The sequence below is a fragment of the Tetrao urogallus genome (genome assembly GCF_951394365.1).
Source record: "Tetrao urogallus genome assembly, chromosome: 24".
In the NCBI taxonomy this organism is placed as follows: Eukaryota; Metazoa; Chordata; class Aves; order Galliformes; family Phasianidae; genus Tetrao; species Tetrao urogallus.
This window is the reverse complement of record NC_136837.1, coordinates 5,180,929-5,202,017: the sequence shown is the minus strand read 5'-3', so window position 1 is coordinate 5,202,017 and position 21,089 is coordinate 5,180,929. Positions and strand designations below refer to the sequence as shown.

Here is a 21,089-nt window from a genome sequence, read left to right as displayed (position 1 = left end):
TGTCTTGCTGAGGCTTAGGTATGAAGCTGATGTGTAAATCTGCTCCCAGATGCTTAGGTCTGGCTTTTCCTCCACGAAGGTAAGGAGCTAGGCTCTCGGGTGAATTTACGTCCCACCCAAATGCTCCCTTCAGAGGAACAAAGCTTCTGCAGCCTGCTGGGGGCTCCCAGGAAAGACAGCTGGAAGAGTGTTTTGAGGATACATCGTCTGCCTCTCTCCTTGCCAGGTTAACGATGCCATTGGGAATGAATGGCCCTGGATCTACTTTGTCAGCCTTATTTTGCTTGGTTCCTTCTTTGTTCTCAACCTGGTGCTGGGGGTGCTCAGTGGGTAAGTGCCCCAGTCCCTTCTCTTTGCCAGATTGGTGAGCAGTGTGGACATTGCCCGTGTGGGAAGAAAGCCTTGATATTTTCTGTTCCTTATCCTCTTTCAGTCAGCCTTTTTCCTTGCATGCTTAGAAACACTGAACCTCCAGTTACCTTGTGTACCAGCTTCTGTGACCATCTGAGATTTTAGCTCAATGCAGAAATCCTTTTCCTGCAGTACAAGCACCCATCAGCAGATGCAGCCTTTAGCCCTGGCTGGCCTGTCCAGCCGCAGCCTCCTGCAGCAAGGAGCTGCACTGGTAGTGGGGAGGAAGCCAACAAGGAGTTGGTGATATCCCATGATCTTGGATCATGGAGTGAGGCCAAGATGGACAACAGTCAGTAGAGCGGTCTCTTGATGCTAGGGGAGTTCAGGCTGTATCCTTGTCCAAGGACCAGTCTGCCACAGGACTGTGGTACACGGCCTCTGCACAGCTCCTCTCTGCTGCTTGCCTTGTCCCAGGGAGTTCACCAAAGAGCGTGAGAAGGCCAAGTCACGAGGCACATTTCAGAAGCTGCGGGAGAAGCAGCAGCTGGAGGAGGATCTGAAGGGCTACATGGACTGGATCACCCATGCGGAGGTGATGGACAGTCACCGGACCAGAGGAGAAGGTACCAGCAATCTGTGGGTTGGGTTCCTGGGTGAGCATTGGAAAAGTTGCAGACTTGTTTTGTCTAAAAACCCAGGAAACAAAATGCTTTTGCAGAAGCTCTACCTCAGCTGCTGTCCTTAGCAGACTGCAGGGTTACCAGCTCTCCCACTGGCAGATACACGAGTTTCCCAAGAGGGGCTGGGGAAAGACCAAACACGTCTTCCACACCTGCAGCCAGTGCTCTCCTTCTGTTCTGCATTTACTCACATCCCAGCTGGGCCCAGTTTTCTCTGTGCTGCTGATGCTGCTGCTCTTGCTGCAGGGCGGTGTTCCTGGGGCCTGCTGGGTGTGCTGCATCTGACAGTTGCAGCCTCCTGCTCAGCCTGTCTCTGCTGTCTCACTGGGACAGCGGTTCTCCGCGTCTCTTCTGAAGGGGGCTCTCTTCCAGGCGTGCTTCTGGGAGAGATGCCCTCCTGCATGTTCTTCCCAAGGGCTCCAAGGACAACCTGGGCTGTCGTTCCCTCTGTAGGTATGATGCCGCTGGATGAAGGAGGGTCGGAGACAGAGAGCTTGTATGAAATCGAGGGCATGAACAAATGGATTCTCTACTTGTGAGTATGCACAGGCTGAACCATCTCCTGGGTTTGGCTGGCAGCCCTGGCTGGGCCAGGCTTTTTGTTTTGTGGGGAGAGCTGGGAGCTCTGTGTTCAGGAGGAGCAGAGTCCCAGGAAAAGGAAGCAGAGGTGGCTTTGCTCTGTTCTGCTGGCACTGATGGCCCTGCTGACCCTGTGGCCTTCTCTCCAGCCGGCAGTGGAGGCGTTGGAACCGAATGTTTCGTAGGAAGTGCAGGGATGTGGTGAAATCCAAGTTCTTCTACTGGCTGGTCATCCTACTGGTGGCACTGAACACCCTCTCCATTGCCTCTGAGCACCATTTCCAGCCCGAATGGCTGACAATTGTACAAGGTAAGGCCCAGGGAGAGGGAGGGTCCTGGACTCCTCACTGCCATGTAGACATGGTGGATTCTTACTGTGCCTGCACAGCCATTGGCAAAGCACAGCGACTGTCAGACACGTGCAGACATACCCACGCACACAGGTGTGTGTGCACCATCCACACGTGCACGACTGCACATTGCACACACGTGCTGTGTGCACATACATGCATAGAATATATTCTTTGACACAGTGGACAGGCGGAGTGCATGCATTTACAAGTGTACATGCATAGTGCACATAAGCACACATTGCATATGCTCACACAGTACAGACACACAGCACAGGCTGCGTGTTATCACACCGCACGGCTCACAGACATGGCGTGTAGCACACATACACAGCTCAGCCATGCGTACACTCACTGCATGCAGACACACTCTGTGGACTCGAACATGACTGCATGTGTCACCCTTCTCCTTATCCTTTCCTGGGTCCTCCTTGGAAAGTTGCTATTGCTGCAATGGTGGCAGGGCAGGATGTGGCAGTGCTGTCCTCCATCCCTTCCTGCTGTGCCATGCTGAGATGAACAGGTCCATGCTCTGATGGCCTGAATGTCCCCCCCCAGACAATGCCAACCGGGTGCTGCTTGCACTCTTTGTGGCCGAAATGCTGCTGAAGATGTACGCGCTGGGCCTGCGCCAGTACTTCATGTCCCTCTTCAACCGCTTCGACTGCTTTGTTGTGTGTGCGGGGGTCCTGGAGATCATCCTGGTGGAGCTCAGCACTTTGTCACCCCTGGGCATCTCTGTGCTGCGCTGCATCCGGCTGCTCCGCATCTTCAAGATCACCAGGTTGGTGTGGGAGCTGGGAAGCAGAGCTGGTGTCCGCAGGTGCCAGTGGCTCCTGGGGTGGTGAACGAGGCCATGCTGGCGTTCTCGTTGTCCCCAAGATGTGGTGAGAGAGTGAGGAGGAAGACAGAGCAGGGCTTAGTGGAAGTCTTGTGGCGTCCCTTGGAGCTCTGGGTGCTCAGATTAGATAAATGGGGGTGCTGGGGCCCAGGACCAGTGGCTTCAGTCTGTCCTGCCTGTCGCACCACTCTTGGAGCTCCATTTCCACCTCCTGGGGCCTGGCTGGAGGAGTCCCAGCACTCAGAGCCCATTCACTGGGTTGCCCCATTCCACCTCTTGCACACTTCTCTCTCCAGGTACTGGACGTCACTGAGTAACCTGGTGGCCTCTCTGCTCAACTCGGTGCGCTCCATTGCCTCTCTGCTCCTCCTTCTCTTCCTTTTCATCATTGTCTTTGCCCTGCTGGGCATGCAGCTCTTTGGGGGCATGTATGACTTTGAGGACATGGAAGTCCGACGCAGCACATTCGACAACTTCCCCCAGGCCCTCATCAGTGTCTTCCAGGTATGGCGCTGCAGCAAGCAGGGCAAGGGAGATGTAAGATGGGGTGCCTGGATTTTCCCTGGGCTGTGCGACTCCTCAGGATTAGGAGAGGTATGGGTTCATGGGAGGCTGGAACAGGAAGATAGGAATGGGGTCATGAAGAGTGTAGGGTCAGGGGTGGAACAGGATGTGAGACCTGGCAGTGACACTGGAGCAGGACTGAGCTTGGGGTTCTGTCCTGCTTCTCCTCACACTGTGTCTGCTCTTCTCTCAGATCCTGACTGGAGAGGACTGGAATTCAATAATGTACAACGGGATAATGGCTTATGGGGGCCCATCCTTCCCCGGCATGCTGGTCTGCATCTACTTCATCATCCTCTTTGTCTGTGGGAACTGTATCCTCTGACGTCAAAGCTGTGTCCAGGCTCCGTCCCACCCCCATAGACTGCTCCAGCTGCACAGGACTGTGCAGATTGCTCTGTGTGTGTGTGTGTAAGGAGTGATCTGAAGGACGGGGCCATCAGCCCAGAGCTCAGCACTTGAATACACAGGGTCAGGGATCACCAGCCAGGGCTGTAACAAGAGCTCATCTCCAGGAAGGTTTCTCAGAGCAAAGCAGAGGCCACGGACAGCCCTGGCCATATCCTCCAAACACAGCCAAGTTCATGTCCTTAGTGCTAGCCCTCCAGATATCCTCCTCAATGTCTTCCTGGCCATTGCAGTTGATAACCTGGCTGAGGCTGAGAGCCTGACCTCAGCTCAGAAGGCCAAAGCTGAGGAACGCAAGCGGCGGAAGATGTCCAGGTGAGTGCTGCAGCACAGGGCAGTGGGAACTCCCCAGCCAGGTGCTCTGGACAACAGGACTGAATGGTATTACCTGTGCCCCTGCCCTGAGTTCTGTCCTTGTTTCCCTCTGCCCTCCACTCAGAGGTTACCCAGAAAAGTCTGAAGATGAAAAACAGATGTTGGCAAAGAAGCTTGAGCAGAAGGCGAAGGGAGAAGGGATTCCCACAACAGCCAAGGTCAGTGCTGGTGGGTTGGGCCCTGGGGAGGTCTTGGTGGAGAAGCAGGTGCCTCCTGCCACCAGCCAGGGCTGACAAAGGCTTGGAGCTCACCTGAATATGGCACACTTACCTGCATGTCTGCCTCTCGGTCTCTCTTTCAGTTAAAAGTGGATGAATTTGAATCCAATGTCAATGAAATCAAAGATCCCTACCCCTCCGCAGACTTCCCAGGTCAGTCCAGAAATACTGGGGATGTTGCAGAGGGACGCTGCCGCAGCCTGGCTGTGTAGTGAAAGTTACGACATGAGGTTACATTGCTTCTCTTGCAAAACTTCCTATTGACCACCCTTCAGGTGATGATGAGGAGGATGAGCCTGAAATCCCCCTGAGTCCTCGGCCACGTCCTCTGGCAGAGCTCCAGCTGAAAGAGAAGGCTGTGCCTATGCCTGAAGCCAGCTCCTTCTTCATCTTCAGCCCAACAAATAAGTAAGTGCTGAGCTTTCTCCCTGCTACTGGCACAGATATCCCTTTGTGCCTGGGGCCTTTCTGTTCTCAAGGCTTAGCCAGAATTCTCTTGCTGGCTACCATGGCCCCCATCTACTGTCCCATTTTGCAGTGTCTTACGCTGTCTTTGTCCCCTGCAGGTTTCGGATGCTGTGCCACAGAATCGTCAACGCCACTTGGTTCACCAACTTCATCCTGCTCTTCATCTTGCTCAGCAGCATCTCCCTGGCAGCTGAGGATCCCATCCGAGCCGAGTCGTTCCGCAACCAGGTGCTTGTGTGGCTCTGCAGGGCTGCGCTCCTCCATGCGCAGAGCGGAGGGCAAAAAACAGCGGCAGGCCTTTTGAAATTGCTGCGTTTCTCATGTCACCCAAATCTCATCTAATTCTGGTGCTTGTGCCCCCAGATTCTTGGATACTTTGACATCGGTTTCACTTCTGTCTTCACTGTTGAAATTGTCTTGAAGGTAACTCTCTCTGCTTCTGTGGTCCCAGCACATGGGTCTAGATGTGCTCTGGCCATGGGTACAAGCGCCAGTCCCCAAGAGGGGAAGCTGTTAGCTGAGCCTGGAGTTCTCAGAGCTCGTGATGCCTTGGCAATGTGTGATCTGCCCCAGGGGCCTTGTGCAGTCAGGTCAGGCAGCTGTGTCAGCTGTGCTGTGGTGCTGGGACAGATGGGCTACAGCGACAGCGTTTTTGTCAAGAAAAAAAAAACCAGAAAGAGTAAGCAATGACAATCTGTGAGTTAAACAGTAATTCAAGCAGCTGCTGCATATTGCTCTCACTGTAAGACATGTACTCTTCTCCAATTTGCTGAATGACTGGAAGAATTTTGCTTCCAGCCAGTGCTATGCAGAGGATTCCAGCTGCAGCCAGCTGTCTGCCTGGCTTCAGAGCCAGGGTGTGAGCAGCACAGAGCCCGCAGAGCTCCAAGAAGCTCCCTGCACCCTGTCTGCCTGGGGCTGCAGAGGGACACTGCCCCGAGCCCTGCCTTGCTGCTCTGCTAACTGCTTCTGCTCTCCAGATGACAGCATACGGTGCTTTCCTGCACAAAGGCTCCTTCTGCAGGAACTCATTCAACATCCTCGACTTGCTGGTGGTTGCTGTGTCCCTTGTCTCCATGGGATTCGAGTAAGCACCCCCATGCTTTGTGGAGCAGGCGCTGATTGCTTGGGCTGGTGGGGCAGCTGGGGTGGTGCAGCTGGTTCTGTTGGGTAGAAAAGGAGCTGCTAACCCTGGGCGGCGTGTTAGCACCCAAAAATTGTAGCTTTGTGGCCATCAGGCATGGGTGGGAGGCTGGGAAGCAAACTCCTGGAGTAACAAAGCAAAAGTTCTGGGTGGGAATTCAGTCTGGAGTCGCTTTGTCCCAGTGGTGGTGTCCCTAACCCTGATGTGGAATGATGGCTGTAGTGACATCTCTGCCATCCCTCAGTGCTGGAGCCTTGGTGGGGCTGTGCTGGGGTGCCAGCATGGAGGGAATTGCTCTGTCTCAGCCCTGCCTTCCTCCTCAGGTCCAGCACCATCTCAGTGGTGAAGATCCTCCGGGTGCTGAGGGTGCTGAGGCCTCTGCGAGCCATTAACAGAGCGAAGGGTCTGAAGGTAAGAGGTAGCTGGGGTCCTCAACCCATGGGAGGTTATGTGTCAGGCTTTGCGCCCTGTAGGGTTCACAGGGCTGGGAACACAATTCCCACACCCCACCTATGGAAGGAGCTTGCTCCATCCACTGCCCCTTGGCAGATTCCTGCTTTACACGTCTGTCCCTGCTGTCAGTGGGCCAGGAGCAGAAGGTGAGACTTTGCCGCAAGTGCACTCACGTGTCCTCTGTCCTCAACCTCTGCAGCACGTGGTCCAGTGCGTGTTCGTGGCCATCAAAACCATTGGTAACATTGTGGTCGTCACGACGTTGCTGCAGTTCATGTTTGCCTGCATCGGGGTGCAGCTCTTCAAGGTGAGAGATGTCCAGATGGGCAGGAGATGGGCAGCTTTGTTCTAAAAACTGAGCCCGAATTCCTAACTGATGTGGGGATAGCTTCCAGGACTCCCTGCAGACTGAGCTGATCTATCAGCATGTGTTAACTTCCAGTTCATTTACTTTGGTTGCCTCTTTATTTTCCAAGTAGTTTGCTGCCAGGCAGAATGAGCTGGTAATGCCTCAGCTTGGGGCTCTGGAAGAAACGTTGCCACTGCATCACTAGGCAGCGTTTGTCTGAATTGACCTAGGATTGACCAAAGGGTCTGCCATGCCCCAGGGCGCCCTGTGAGCGCCAGGCTGGGTTGTGCTGGCAGCACATAAGCATGCTGGGCTGAGGCAGAGGCCAGAGCTAGCATGGTGGCTGGGAAGGGACGGATGGGTCTGTGCAAAAGTCAAAGCTCACAGCAAAATCACAGCTTTTTCTGATCTCTGTCAAATGCAGGGCAAGTTTTACAGCTGCACAGATCCCTCCAAGCTAACAGAGAAGGAGTGCAGGTAAGAGCTCCCCGCAGCGCAGCCCAGCGGTGCAGCAGCAGAGAGTATGGGGACATTTTTGTGCCTGCATGGGGATCTTGCAGATAAAAATAAGGAGCTGGAGGTCCTGTGCTGCTGCCCCTCATCCTGGGGCAAAAATAGCACAAGGTCACGTCCCCTCCCAGGGGGAAGCTGTGGGTGGGCAGGGGCTGTGCTGGGTGAGTACCGCATCTCTTTTGCTGCAGGGGGCATTTCATCAACTACGTGGATGGGGACCCAACACAGATCGAGCTGAAGGAGCGGGTCTGGTTCCACAATGCCTTTCACTTCAACAATGTCTTCTCAGCCATGATGTCGCTTTTCACTGTCTCCACCTTCGAGGGCTGGCCAGAGTGAGTCTGGTGTGTGCAGGGCCAAAGGGCCGGGTCTGTGCTGTGAGCTGGGGAGCCTTTACCAGGGAAAGAAGAGCTGCCCGGGCGGAGGAGCAGGGCTAACCTGGTAGGGGCTGTGGAGCCAATGGGATAATCTCCTGTTCCACCTCTGTTGGATTTAGGATGTCCCCAGCGTTCTCTGTGTCCTTCAAGAAGACAGATGGGCTTCCTCCCCTTAACCGGGGTCTCTATTGCCTTGTTTTCCCTCCTGTAGGCTGCTGTACAGGGCCATTGACACTAATGATGAGAACAAAGGCCCTATATACAACTACCGGGTGGAGATCGCAATGTTCTTCATCATCTACATCATCCTCATTGCCTTCTTCATGATGAACATCTTTGTGGGCTTTGTCATTGTCACCTTCCAGGAGCAGGGGGAGAGCGAGTACAAGAACTGCGAGCTGGACAAGAACCAGGTACTGGAGCTGCTGGGATGGGGTGAGCTGGACCAGCCCCGGCTCTGACTGACTGCATCAGCTCTGAGTGCTGGCAATGCTGCCCCGGATGAACTGACCCTTCCCCAGGTTCAGTTCACGCCGGCTCTGTGCCTGTGCCCTGGCACTGCCCCGTGCAGCTCCATGTGGTCACACTGCCCTGCTCTCCCCAGCGCCAGTGTGTGCAGTACGCTCTGAAGGCTCGCCCGCTGCGGCGGTACATCCCCAAGAACCCCTACCAATACCAGATCTGGTACGTGGTCACCTCCTCCTACTTTGAGTACCTCATGTTCTTCCTGATCATGCTGAACACCATCTGCCTGGGCATGCAGGTAAGGGATGGAGTGCAGGGCTCGGCAGGTGGAGGGGTGTCCATGGCTCCCCGAAACCCTTCCTGGGGTCTTTTTTACATGGCCACGCTGCTGGCAAGGGACAAAGTGGGGCAGACTGGACGAGGGGAGCTGCAGGAAGTGGATTTTCATTTTTGCTGACCCCTCCTGAGCCATGGGTCTGGAAGAGGATGGACCTCATGCAGCCCACGCCTCTGGGCTTACAGGGGAGGCTGGGACTGCTGTGGGCTAATGGGATTCTCCTGCCTTCTCAGCATTACAACCAGTCTGCAGAAATGAACCACGTCTCAGACATCCTCAATGTGGCCTTTACTGTCCTCTTCACCCTGGAGATGATGCTCAAGCTCATGGCCTTTAAAGCCAAGGTGAGAGCAAGGCGTAGTCTTTCACAGAGCATTGCATTTTGCAGTGAGGTGGTCTTCCTCATCCTGGGTGACGCTATTTGGGCTGCTCACTTTCCTGGTGTTCCTTGCTGCCTCTGGCTGGGCTCTGCCAGCCCTGTGCTTGGGGCAGCACCACAGCCTGGCAGCTAAGGTGTGGGGTTTGCTGAGCCCCTCTTGTTAGACTCTCATTTCTGTGGGTTCCAGCACAGGTTTGCTCTTTCCTGGCAGGGCTACTTTGGGGACCCCTGGAATGTCTTCGACTTCCTCATAGTGATTGGCAGCATCATCGATGTCATCCTCAGCGAGATTGATGTAAGTGTCACACTGGTCGGGCAGAGGGTGTCCCAAGGAGCATCAGTGCCTGCAGCACCTGCCCCAGGGTGAGCTGGTGATGCCTCAGCTCTGTGGGGCACAGCCATCCTCTCTTCTCCCTCTGCCATGCTCTGAGGAGGGACAAGCCAGGATCAGCCTGTGGCATGGCTATTTCATGGACACAGGGGTCTGTACCCAGCCTACCAACATGTCACTCTGTGCCCTCCCTTCCCAAGAGCCTGTAGACACTGGGATCCCATGGCAAGCAGCATACCTGGTCCCAGCTGGGCCATGAGCAGCACAGTGCGCGGCTACCCCAGCCCCACTTGCCCTGCTTGTCTTCCACATGTGCCCCTCTGGACAGGGAATCTCCCATGTGTCCATCCTCAGATCCTCAGTGCACGTGGGAAGAAAAGGTGCTCCCCTCAGTTCCCTGTGCTCACAGCACACTGCTGGCCCGCACTGTGGGCGGATCAGACATGTCAAATTTCAGTGCATTTGCTTTGTGTGTGTCCTTGTATGCAGCAATCAATGTCCTTGTATGCAGCAATCAATACGCTGTCTGCGTATACGTGCACATGTGTGCACTATGCACTACTGCAGAACTCTACACCACACACACTGAGTGAAGGGGTGAGGCAGGCAGTGGCTAATTGCTGAATGCTTTACTGGGAGCACTTTCAGAGCAGCGTTGGTGAGCCAGCGTGCCACTGCCTGTCACAGCACCGGGACTTCCACGCCCCATGTGGAAGGAGGGGGGTCATGCACTGCCTTTGATGCATCCCACAGTAACTGGGAGCAGCTGTAGGATCAGGTGCCACAGCCACGGTGTGCTGAGTGACCTCCGGCTGCTCTCAGTGCTGGGCAGAGAGTGCTTAGAGGCTCTTTGTTGGCAAACCACCTTCCTCCCTCGAGGACGCTCCAGGGCTCACAGAGCCTCAGATGTTCCACCCTGCATGGCCATTCTTGGAGCCTCTGGGCTTCTCAGCCTCGCTGTGCTCCCGGTGAGTGCCCAGGAGCTGTGTGCAATCACTGCACCCACCACTGCTCGCCTTGCTGCTGCAGGGTTGTTGGTGGCTGGTGCTTTGTTGAAAGTGTGACCCTCACAAAAGAAGTCTGCGCCCACCTCTCAGTGCTGAGCCACTCCTGAGTGCCCCAAGGCTCTGGTTTGCAAAGTCTGTCCTTTCTTCCTCTCTTTCCATTCTGCTTCTTTTCCACTCCTTCATGTCTCTGTCTGTCTGGGATGAGAATGTGCTATCAGGAGACCTCGACTCCTCCCATAGCCCAGGTTCTCACTGTTGTTCCATCACCAGGTTCCCACAGACCCCATGGGATATTCATAGAGTCAAAGGAAGGCTTGGGATGGAAGGGACTTCAAAGATCATCCAGTTGCAACCGCCCTGCTGTGGGCAGTGTTGCCAGCCGCTAAATCAGGCACTAGATCAGGTTGTCCAGAGCCCCACCACCTGGCCTGGCCTTCATCACCGCCGGGGATGGGGAACCCTCTGCTCTCGGGAAGGGGGAAGTGGAGATGGGAGACCCTCTGGCAGTGCCGCCCCGTGCAGAACATGGGGCTGGCAGTATCTGTGCACGTTGGAGCTGGCTCCCCAGCAAACCAGTGCTGTGTGCTGGGTTTTCAAAGAGGCAGAGCAGGAGCAGCACAGCCTGCAGGGCAGGGAGCTGTAGGTTAGCTTCAACCTGTCAGCTGGCCTCCAGATCCCACCTGCCGCATCATGTGCCTGGTCTGGAGGTAACTGCTGGCAGGCAGCTAAATCCCCCTGTCTTGAGCTTTTGCACAGATTTCCTGGCCTGCGTGTCTCTGTTCCAGGCGCATGGGTGAGGTGCAATGGGGCATGGAGGTGATAAGTCCCTTGTGGTCACTGTGTTCCTACGGCCATCTGTCTGCTGCCTCAGCCCCACAAAAGACACAGTGCCTTGTCTGACGAGCCCCAGTGTTGGCTTCCTGCCCATCCTTCCCCTGTGCTCCTCACTCATTCTCCTCCTCCTGTCCCCAGTTTCTGTCTTACTCTTTCTTCTGTGTCTGCACCACCACCTTCTGCAATCATTCCTCTCTCATTTCTGCCTCCCTTCTGACTCTCTTGTTCTCTTGACAGACTGTTCTTGCATCCAGTGGTGGATTGTACTGCCTTGGCGGAGGCTGTGATAACATTGTAAATATCAGCTGCATGTGCTTGCAGTGGCTCCCTTCCCCCTTTGCTGCCCTTACCCTTGCCAGCCTTCCTGTGGCCAGCACGTGCACGTGTCCTGCATGTCATGAAGACACACCAAGCCCTGCTGCTTTCCCCTGGTGTGCAGATCTCCCCTCTGGAAGCCCAAGTGCCAGGCTTCAAAAATGGGTAGAGCTTGCCTGTCGGGGTCCCACGTGCAGCACTGGAGGCTGGTGCATCCCTGTGCCCCCAGTTGCCCCCAGGGAATCTTCTTGGGGGTGCCAGGGTGCTGGGCACTGGAAGAAGCTGTCCAGAGAAGCTGCGAGTGCCCCATCTCTGGAGGACTGGGGACCCCTACCCCCCCCAGATCTGTTCCTCTCTTGTCTGCTGTCCTCTTCTGCCTGCAGGACCCGGATGACAACTCCCGTGTCTCCATCACTTTCTTCCGGCTGTTCCGGGTGATGCGGCTGGTGAAGCTGCTGAGCCGGGGAGAAGGTGTCAGGACCCTGCTGTGGACCTTCATCAAATCCTTCCAGGTCTGTGAGGAACAGCACTCCCCTCCATAGACAAGCATCCACCCTGGGCTGGCAGAGAACTCCTCCCCTCAGGCTGCAGGGAGCTGGGCATCCGTGCATGAGAACTGGAGAGTGAGGCTGGTGGGAGGGTGTCTGGGGGCTGAGGGGGGCAGAAAGCTGTCTTTTCTTCATGTGCAGGCCAAAGTGCTGACCCCTGAGCAGCTCCAGAGCCAGTCTGCTGTCCCCGGGTCACTTTGGTCCTACGCTGATGTCTCTCACACGCTGTGGTCCTTTTGTCACAGGCTCTGCCCTATGTTGCCCTGCTGATCGTGATGCTGTTCTTCATCTATGCTGTGATTGGGATGCAGGTGAGAGAGGCATAGGGAATTCCTCTTGAACAGAGACAGACCTCAGCCTGGTAGCATCTGGGAGATGGGATGGAGAGGGACTGGCTTCTCTGCCAGCCACTCCCAGGGACTGCATATGTTGGGACCATTTTCCCCTGGTCTACAAGGATGCCCCCAACCCCAAAAGCCTCAGCACCCAAAGAACAAGCAGAAAGGGAACTTAAAGACAGAGGCTTTGGAAGGTAGAGAGTGCCTGAGGAAGGATGCTGGAGACCTGAAGGTGTGATTTACAGATGTTTGGGAAGATTGCCATGGTGGATGGAACCCAGATCAACCGAAACAACAACTTCCAAACCTTCCCACAAGCTGTGCTGCTGCTCTTCAGGTCAGTGCTGGCAGCTGCAGAGGGGAGCTGGGCTGCAGGTCAGTGTGGAAACCAGTCCTCTGGTTTGGAGTAAGGGACACCAGCGTTTCTGCAGCTGATTTAATTTGCTTTCCTCAAGAAAAATGTCTTGTAGGAATGGAAGCATTTTAGGAGTGGCTCTTGCTTTGCCTGGTGTGGCTGAGCTGCAGACCAGGAGCCCTGTGGGGTTTCTGTTCTGAATGTTTCCTTCCAAGGCTAGATTTTAATCAGTGAATTTTTCAGAAAAGGGGAAACAAAAAAGCAGACCAGGGCTTCCCTTGACTCCAAACACTTCCCAGCGGAGCACGCAACAACAGCTCCCAGCAGCAACCCTTCTCCCCAGGTGTGCCACGGGGGAGGCCTGGCAGGAGATCCTGCTGGACTGCAGCTACGGGAAGCGGTGCGACCCTGAGTCCGACTACGCGGAGGGCGAGGAGTACACCTGTGGCACGGGCTTTGCCTACTTCTATTTCATCAGCTTCTACATGCTCTGTGCCTTCCTGGTATGGCAGCTGCTGCAGTCCGAACTCCCTTTCACACACCGCTCCTGGTTCGGGGCAGCTCCTGGCTGCTGAGCATCTCCTGGGGCTGACCACTGCGCCTTCCTCCCAGAGGCACAAATCCCCCAGCCCATCTCCCTGGCCGTGTTGCACCTGGTGCCGCGCTCCATTGAGGCCCCAAATCCCCTGAGTCCCATCACACAGCTCCATGTGCTGCCGTCCAGACGAGCGCTGATGTCCATGTTGTGTCATGCGGGTGGAGGGGGAGAGCTGCCCCAAAATGCTGCAGCCTTTCACATAATGCTCTCAGATGGGAGGTTCAGTTCCGTGTGCGGTCATCAGAAACATCTGTGAGCCCCTTCTGACCCAGGACAGCAACCTTCAGCCCTCTCCTTTGCCCTCAGATCATTAATCTCTTTGTGGCCGTCATCATGGACAACTTTGACTACCTCACACGTGACTGGTCCATCCTGGGCCCCCACCACCTGGACGAGTTCAAACGGATCTGGGCTGAGTACGACCCCGAAGCCAAGTGAGTGACCATGTGGCATGGCAGGTGGAGAGCAGTGCCAGGACCTGGGGCTGCCCTTTGCTGCAGTCCAGGGCAGAGTGAGCTGTAGTGCTGCCTGGCATTACATTCCACAGTAGAAGTGTGTGTGGACTTGCCAGCTTGTCCCAGACTGACATAAGCCATCAGGAGGTTTGGGGACACCAGACCCCCAGTCCTAGCCTCATCCAGTCCAGATGCTGCTGCTGACTCTTTCCATGCACTGCTCACCTTTATCTACCATCTGTTGCCTTGGGGAGCAGTCATTTCCCCCAAAAGGAGCACAGAGAAGGGATTTACCCACCACAGGAGTACGGGGCAGGCCATGAAGATGATTCCACACAGCCCTTGCTCAAAACCCTGTCCCTGTTTGCATGCCACAGCCCTGCTGACACAGCTTGTCTCCTCCCCAGGGGCAGGATCAAGCACTTGGACGTGGTGACCCTGCTGAGACGTATCCAACCTCCCCTGGGCTTTGGGAAGTTCTGCCCTCACCGTGTAGCTTGTAAGGTAGGAGTCAAGGAGATGGGAGGGTGTGGGCAGAGAGCACCTTCCCAGGCTGCATCCTCCCCTGGGAGGATGAGGAGGAGAGTTCAGCTGGCTTTCCACTGTCTTCATTCATGCTCATACTCCAACTTCTGGTATTTACTGGAGAGGATCTGTCAGGGAAATGAGCAATACTGCAACCTGGGTGGAATTGATGCATTTCAGGGTTCTGGGATTCAGGACCTGTCTGAGCTCATCTCCATCCCCAGGGAATGGCACTGAGGTGCTGCTCCCCCACAGCCCTCATTGCAGAGAGTTTTCCAAGCTGTGCTGGGGTGCTCCCCATCTGTGCATCCTCATCTCCACCGGGGAAGTTGAAGCCTCCAGTCTTGGGCGCACCGCTCCTGGCGTATCTCTGCACAAAGCCAGGGGCTGTGAGAGGCTCACAGGGAGGGCAGCTTGTACATCTGTGGGGAGCTTACAGCCTGCTCTGCCACCCAGCTCACAGCTGCTGGTTGTTTTGCAGCGCCTGGTGTGCATGAACATGCCCCTGAACAGCGATGGCACTGTCACCTTCAATGCAACACTCTTTGCGCTGGTGAGGACAGCCCTCAAGATCAAGACAGAAGGTATGAAGGCTGATGTCTGCTTCCCCAGCATGGGGAACCGTCTCCTTGTGCTGCAGAGTGCACGTTGTGCACCCTTTCCTGCCCTGTCTGAGGACCTCAGGGCGCCTTGCTGGCGGAGCAAGACCCTCTGTTCCAACCCTCAGCTTTGTATCAGTGTAGGTCCAGAGACCGTGGGCACATGCAGGGGGATGAGGCCAAGCCTGGAGGTTGTGTTGCAACCATGATGAGCAAACCAATGCCACCCCAACTGTGTAACTTCACTGTGCAGCTCGGGAGCACTTCTGACCCAGTTCCAATTCCTGCCTCAGCGCTCAGCTGCTAGACTCCTTCCCACATGCTGAGTGTAGTCTGATCCCCTGCACCTGCCATAGCACTGGTTGTTCCAGTTCTGCATCTCCCCAGGTGTGCATAGACCTCAGACTGGAGTGGAAAAGGATGGCTCCTCTTTGAATTTAGCTGTGCTGGGGAGGAGTTGCTTTCTTCCTTGCCAGCAGCATGGTTTGCAAAGCTCTGCTTTGGTAAGAAACCACACCAACTTGTTTCCATGCCTGTGGGTTAGGCAGCAGCATATGAGAAGCCAGCACAGCAGGAGGTGGAGCTGGGCTGTGGGGCCAGCTGAGGCCAGCATCTCCCAGTAGCAGGGCACGGAGCCTTCCCTTCAGCTGGGGTGGAGAACACAGCATCCAGCACGATGCAGGGAGCACTGGGAGGATCACAGGAGATCTGAGAGCATGGATGAGCACAGACTTTTTGCTAAAATCAAAGCCTAATTCCTACAATCTGCTGGGTGGGGAGACTGACGAGGAGCTGTCACACCCTGCAGGAGTCTGGCCAGGTTTCCACACTTTGTCTTTGTTCATGTCCATGTTCCCCTGAGAATGAACATCTTTGTCCTCCCTTTTCCCACAGGTAATTTTGAACAGGCCAATGAGGAGCTCAGAACCATTATCAAAAAAATCTGGAAGCGAACCAGTATGAAGCTTTTGGACCAGGTCATCCCACCTATTGGAGGTACGTCACCCACTGGTATTTCCCCAAGGGCCGACCTCCCCCTGCCCGGGGGGCTCAGCTCTGCAGCAATTCAGGGCAGCATGGTGGGCGAAGTCATCAGGTTGGTTTCCTCCCCTCCAGATGATGAGGTGACAGTGGGCAAATTCTATGCTACTTTCCTCATCCAAGAGCATTTCAGGAAGTTCATGAAGCGCCAGGAGGAGTACTATGGGTACCGTCCCAAGAAGAACCCTGTAGAGATCCAGGTTGGTAGCGTGGTTGGTGGAGGTGATGCTATGTGAGGACAGGAGGCATGATGGGGCATCCTGCAGACAGGGGAAGGGGGCTCTCCCAACTCTAGAAAGCCCTTGGTGACTGGGAGAGACAGGGCTGAAATGGACATGGGGACCTCTGTCCCTTAGGTTCTGGCGATGAGGTGGCCCCAAGTGAATCAGTGCTGAGTTGGTCAGCAAGCACAGAACCAACCAGCCTCAGGGTCCCTGGGAGGGGCAGCTGGCAGGGCAGCATGGTTCACCGTGGCCTGGAGACCAAACTCCAACACATTTCCTTCTCTAAAACCCAAAGTGAGAGGGGTTGTAGTGCCAGCCCACATCTGGCCATGCTTTCCTGTCCATCAGGCTGGGCTGAGGAGCATTGAAGAAGAAGCCGCTCCTGAAATTCATCGAGCCATCTCTGGGGACCTGACTGCTGAGGAAGAGCTGGAGAGGGCAATGGTGGAAGCTGCCATGGAGGAGGGGATCTACAGGGTGAGCACAGCCAGGTGGGAGCAGTCCTACCCACTGCCATGCACTGGGGCTCAGCATGGGTACAGCAGATAGAGAACAGTCCTCAGAGATGAGCCTGACCACAAGCAAGAAGTACATAACAGTGCTCTTCCCTGAGGATCAGGACATCCTGGGCAGTCTGGGCTCTGGTCTCGCAGTGAAGGATTTCTGCTGTGTCCAAAAGCGCTGGCAGCCCAGAGGGTTTGTCACACCCCGGTGCTGCTGCGTTATTTATTACATCCCCTCTCAGTTTCCCCACCTGGGCAGTGCAGCATAGAACACCAGAAGCACGAGGCTGCCATTCCATGGGCACCCAAACACATTTCCTCCACGGGAACGGCCCCAGAGCTCTGCGTCTCCTGATGCCCTCCTGTTGCTTGCAGAGGACGGGCGGTTTGTTTGGCCAGGTGGACAGCTTCCTGGAGCCAAGCAGCCCCCTGCAGCCCCACATGGCCAGCCAGAGGCCCCTGCAGTTTACAGAGGTGGGCAGCGAAGACCTCGACTCCCCCGTCTTCCTCGACGACTTCCCCCAGGAAGGCAACACCAACGTCAACAACGCCAACTGGCTGCAGGGGTAAGGGCTGGTGAGCGCCCTGCGGGCTGGGGGGGGAGCTGGGCTGGGTGCCAGTGCAGAAATGACCCTGCAGACGCAGAAGCTTTGTGGAGAAATTTGGCCGTTGGATGGGAGGCATCGCCAGAGATGTCCCCAGGGTGGGATATGCAGGGGGAGCGCGCTCTGGATGTGGGCTGTCTTACCTAATTGCAACGTGCTGAGGCAGCAGCAGCTGTGGTCCTCGGAGAGGGCCATGAGAACCAGGAATATGTCAGTGTTTCTTTCTTCTCCCTGAGCATCAGGTCATCTTGCATGGCCTGTTTCCTGCCTCAGTTTCCTCCTCTATAAGAGGACCCTAATTATTAACGTATAGGGTAAACATGTGGCTCTGTGCACTGTGCGCCCTGAACACCTTTCTCATCATTCCTTCATCTTAGGGCCATTAGGATCAAGGTAGACACAGGAAATGCAGGGATGACCTTTTCCCTTCCCCACCAATCTCTGAGTGCCAAGGGCCACCAGTGCCTAATGCGAGTAGAAGGGTTACCGGTGTAAGAGTATCCTTATCCTGATTCTTGGGGTCTGCACATTATTCACCCATCCCAGAGTGGAGAAGATGGGGAGGGCTGCATCCTGGGTTCAGGGTGGTGCTCCCTGCTCCGCTGACCCCTCTGCCTGTCCCTGCCAGGTTGGAGTACGAGGATGAGGTGCTGAGGAGAGCAGTGCTGGCAGCACCCAAGCCTCCAGCACGGGGTGAGTGTCAGCATCATTCCAATTCTGGGGCATGTCAGCCTGCCTGGGGTGGTGGAAGGGGCTGGTGACAGAATGCAGGAGGAGGAGGTGCAGCCCCTAGCAGCTTGGAGGGCCAACTGAGACCCCTGAGCTCAGTGGAACCTGTCTGGAGAGCTCCAAGACCTGCACGGTGGTGGAGCGTGGAGCTGTGCCTTGGGCTGAGGCAGGACCAGGAGCCCCATGCAGCGAGGCCGCAAGGCCATGTTCATTTCCAGGAGTAGAGGATCATGGACTGTTCCTCCTTCCTGACTCGGATTGAGGAGCAAATGTGGGGCAGAGGCGGGAGCTGGGATTTCCATTCGTCCCATCCCCTAGATGCAGTCTCCTCGGTCTTGATCCCCTCTGGGCTGTGATGGCCTTGCTCGTGTGCCCATCTCAATTCCCACCTTTCCCTCTCCTAGAGACTGACCTCCCCATCCCTTTGGAAAGGCTGCGGCGGAGACGAGGAGCTGCCTCTGAGCATCACCCAGCATCGGGGCAGTGCCTCCATCCCCAGCAGGTAAAGGGGACAGCGTGAGTCCAAGGGAAGCAAAGTGGGGTCATAGGCTAAACATCCTGGGAAGGAGCATCTCCCTGCATGGGCCCAGCTTTGCTGGAGCCTCCTTTCCTCATCAGCTCGGGGAAGGAGCCCCCACCTCGGTGCTGATCCATGCTGGGGAAGCTCAGAGCAGCATCCCTCATGCTTCTGGAGACAGGTCAGAAAAAATAGGGTCTCAGAGTTGATCCCACACTCCTCTGCTGCCCTTGGCTGTCTGTGCCCTGTCACCTGGGTGCTTGGCTTTTGCCTCAGTGCCCAGGTAGGGGGGGAAGGGTTGGTTCCCTGCTGGTCCTATTGCTGGTGTTGCACTGGACCCAGGAAATTCAGAAGGATGGGAATCCTTGTGCAGCCTGGGTTGCAGCTGAAAAATTAACACAGAGGTGTTCCATGATTATCACCATACTTGAGCTGCAGATCCTTGCTCCTTTCATCCAGGGCAGCACAGTGACAGCAGCAGCATCCAGCTCAGAACACCGGTGGCGTGAAAGCACTGACACAAACACGTCTTCCACCCCTGCCATCACCTTCCTCATTCAAGAGGTAATGTGCAGACTGGCAGAGGGAAAAGGGGGTGGTGAGATTCCATGGTGGAAAACTGAGGGGGAGAGCTTAGCTGGGGAGGTGGGCAGCAGGGCGAAGGCAGTGAGTGTGAGCCCTTCTGCTACAGACTTTTTCCACACGGGGCTGTTGATCCTTTCCTCTGTTGCAGGCTCTGATCTCCGGGGGCCTCGCAGCTCTGGCCCGTGACCCATCCTTCGTTGCAGTGACCAGGGATGAGATGGCAGCCAGCAGTCAGCTGGAGGTGGATGAAGTGGAGAAAGCAGCAGTGGAGCTGCTAAAGGGAAGAGAAGCACTGTGGGACACAGAAAGCAGCTCTGCCCCCCGGGAAACCTTGGCTGCATCAGAAGTCAGTGCCCCAGGGCTCAGTGTGGTCACATCCCATCAGACCAGCTCTGCTGCTCACCTGTGAGCTGCGTGCCATGCAGCCCCATGGGTACAACCCCATTAGGGGGGATAACAGAGCAGTGCTGCACCTCTCCCCATCTTTGCCTGTGGGGCTGCTGGGCTCTGTCTGGCCGCAGAAGGCTTTTTGGACTGGGGCTGCAGGATGCTGGTGACAGGACAGGGTGATGCTGTGCCAGAATGGTCTTTGCAGGAGCTGCACAGATCATTAAAGTGTCCCTGCTGTGTGACTCCGTGGGTTCCCCTGTCCCCTCCTTCCTCTGCTCTCCTGGCTGCAGGCTGCTGCCTGCCTGAGCTGGCAGAGACTCAGACCAGCTGAGGGAGGGAGCTTTAAGAAGAGCTGGCAGTGATTAGAAATGTGGTTAGTGGGCATGGTGGGGATGGGCCAGCGGTTGGACTTGGTGATCTTAATGCACTTTTCCAACCTTAATGATTCTGTGATTCATGTGGCAGTCCCAGTCCTGGTCCTGAGATCTTTCCCCACTCCCACGTGCTTCTGCCTCAGTCAGTCACTTTAAGGATGGCTACACACTGCATCTCAGCAGCTGCACCCTGGGTCATGGCCCTGCCAGACCCCGTTCCTCCTGCTTGCAGCCCAGCCTGACCTGTGGGAGGAGATGGGCACCACTGGAGGAGCTTGGAGCAGATCTGCCTGAGGCTGGGAACTTTGCCACTTGGGGCAGAGGGGTCATTGCTCTGCAGGAAGGGGTCTGCCTGAGGGCTCAGGTTTACAGACTTCAGTGCCCCAGAAGGAACGTGTTTGCCAAGCGCTGGGGCAGCCCTGTCCCCCTGGGTCAGCTTTTGGCAGAGTTCTTGCTTCAGAGGGCCTCCAGCCCATCCAAACCGAACACTGCTGGGTTTTTCCTTGCCTAATATCTATCAAAATGCAGCAAACTGATAGGTCCCAGGAGAGATACTGAATCAACGGGGCATGCCTGCCCTCCAGCAGGGCGTTTTGTTAATGGAATAAAAGGGAGATGGCTGTTGCTGAGCTCCATCTGCAGCAAGAGCTGTGCTTGCAGATGGGACGCAGGCAGCAGAGAACCCATAGGGACAGCCCTGCACCCCACGGCGCTGCCCCTGGGCAGGACATCCCCTGACACCCCTTGAGTGCTGTGAGGCTGCGGAGCTGCTGGCTTTTGCTCTGCTCGGTGGATACTGAGGATGTGCTGCTTTTCCTACAAGGTGGACAGGGGTGGTTTATGGGTGAGCTGCAGAACTCCGCGCGTCCCTTTTTGAGGCTGGGGACTTCGTGCAGCCCGGGAAAACCGGACATCCCAGTACAGCCCCGCACAGCTCCGTACCGCCCTACACACCCCTAGAAAGCCCCGCTACAGCCCCGCACGACTCTGCACAGCCCGGCGCACCCCGGAGCGGAGCCGCTGACCCGGCAGAGGGCAGCAGGGACCGACGGCTGTCCGTGCGCGCGTGCTCACGCGAGCGTCCGTCCGCGCGGGGCCGCGCACCCCGCAACACCTCCGCGCCCGGCGGCCTCGTGGCCGCGCTGCCGGTGGGCGGATCCCATCTGGCCCCGCCCCGCCCCTCCCGGCCCGGCCCCGCTCTCTGCGGCCGAGGCGCGGCGGAGCCCCCGCTGCGGGAGCGACCCCGGCGGCAGCGCCCGGCCCGCCCCGCGGCACCTGGGGCCGCCCCGCCGCCCCCTCCCCCTCCTCCTCCTCCTCCTCCTCCTCCTCCTCCTCCTCCTCCTCCTGCACCTCCCCGCTCCC

General features: G+C 56.4%; 1 protein-coding gene across 2 annotated transcripts in view; it reads left to right on the top strand.

Moving 5' to 3' along the window:
• The window catches only part of CACNA1S (calcium voltage-gated channel subunit alpha1 S), a gene marked incomplete at its 5' end in the record, with an annotated part of 28,482 nt that extends 8,766 nt beyond the window's left edge, over positions 1–19,716 (top strand). The window contains 38 exons of one of the 2 annotated variants that reach the window (XM_079546542.1): positions 227–330; positions 829–977; positions 1,488–1,569; positions 1,763–1,923; positions 2,522–2,747; positions 3,101–3,308; positions 3,562–3,682; positions 3,977–4,091; positions 4,216–4,309; positions 4,453–4,522; positions 4,645–4,777; positions 4,936–5,065; positions 5,201–5,260; positions 5,818–5,924; positions 6,305–6,392; positions 6,634–6,741; positions 7,208–7,260; positions 7,485–7,631; positions 7,885–8,086; positions 8,278–8,436; positions 8,709–8,819; positions 9,066–9,149; positions 11,264–11,320; positions 11,725–11,853; positions 12,135–12,200; positions 12,473–12,564; positions 12,926–13,085; positions 13,487–13,614; positions 14,043–14,139; positions 14,642–14,744; positions 15,654–15,755; positions 15,876–16,000; positions 16,373–16,501; positions 16,903–17,093; positions 17,761–17,825; positions 18,266–18,363; positions 18,838–18,942; positions 19,112–19,716. In XM_079546542.1, the coding sequence (XP_079402668.1) occupies positions 227–330; positions 829–977; positions 1,488–1,569; positions 1,763–1,923; positions 2,522–2,747; positions 3,101–3,308; positions 3,562–3,682; positions 3,977–4,091; positions 4,216–4,309; positions 4,453–4,522; positions 4,645–4,777; positions 4,936–5,065; positions 5,201–5,260; positions 5,818–5,924; positions 6,305–6,392; positions 6,634–6,741; positions 7,208–7,260; positions 7,485–7,631; positions 7,885–8,086; positions 8,278–8,436; positions 8,709–8,819; positions 9,066–9,149; positions 11,264–11,320; positions 11,725–11,853; positions 12,135–12,200; positions 12,473–12,564; positions 12,926–13,085; positions 13,487–13,614; positions 14,043–14,139; positions 14,642–14,744; positions 15,654–15,755; positions 15,876–16,000; positions 16,373–16,501; positions 16,903–17,093; positions 17,761–17,825; positions 18,266–18,363; positions 18,838–18,942; positions 19,112–19,372 (4,620 nt within the window). In that variant the 3' untranslated portion in view covers positions 19,373–19,716. The remainder of the gene's footprint in view (positions 1–226; positions 331–828; positions 978–1,487; positions 1,570–1,762; positions 1,924–2,521; positions 2,748–3,100; positions 3,309–3,561; positions 3,683–3,976; positions 4,092–4,215; positions 4,310–4,452; positions 4,523–4,644; positions 4,778–4,935; positions 5,066–5,200; positions 5,261–5,817; positions 5,925–6,304; positions 6,393–6,633; positions 6,742–7,207; positions 7,261–7,484; positions 7,632–7,884; positions 8,087–8,277; positions 8,437–8,708; positions 8,820–9,065; positions 9,150–11,263; positions 11,321–11,724; positions 11,854–12,134; positions 12,201–12,472; positions 12,565–12,925; positions 13,086–13,486; positions 13,615–14,042; positions 14,140–14,641; positions 14,745–15,653; positions 15,756–15,875; positions 16,001–16,372; positions 16,502–16,902; positions 17,094–17,760; positions 17,826–18,265; positions 18,364–18,837; positions 18,943–19,111) is intronic. The other variant, XM_079546543.1, reaches the window with a different exon arrangement.
• Positions 19,717–21,089: the final 1,373 nt, after the last annotated feature.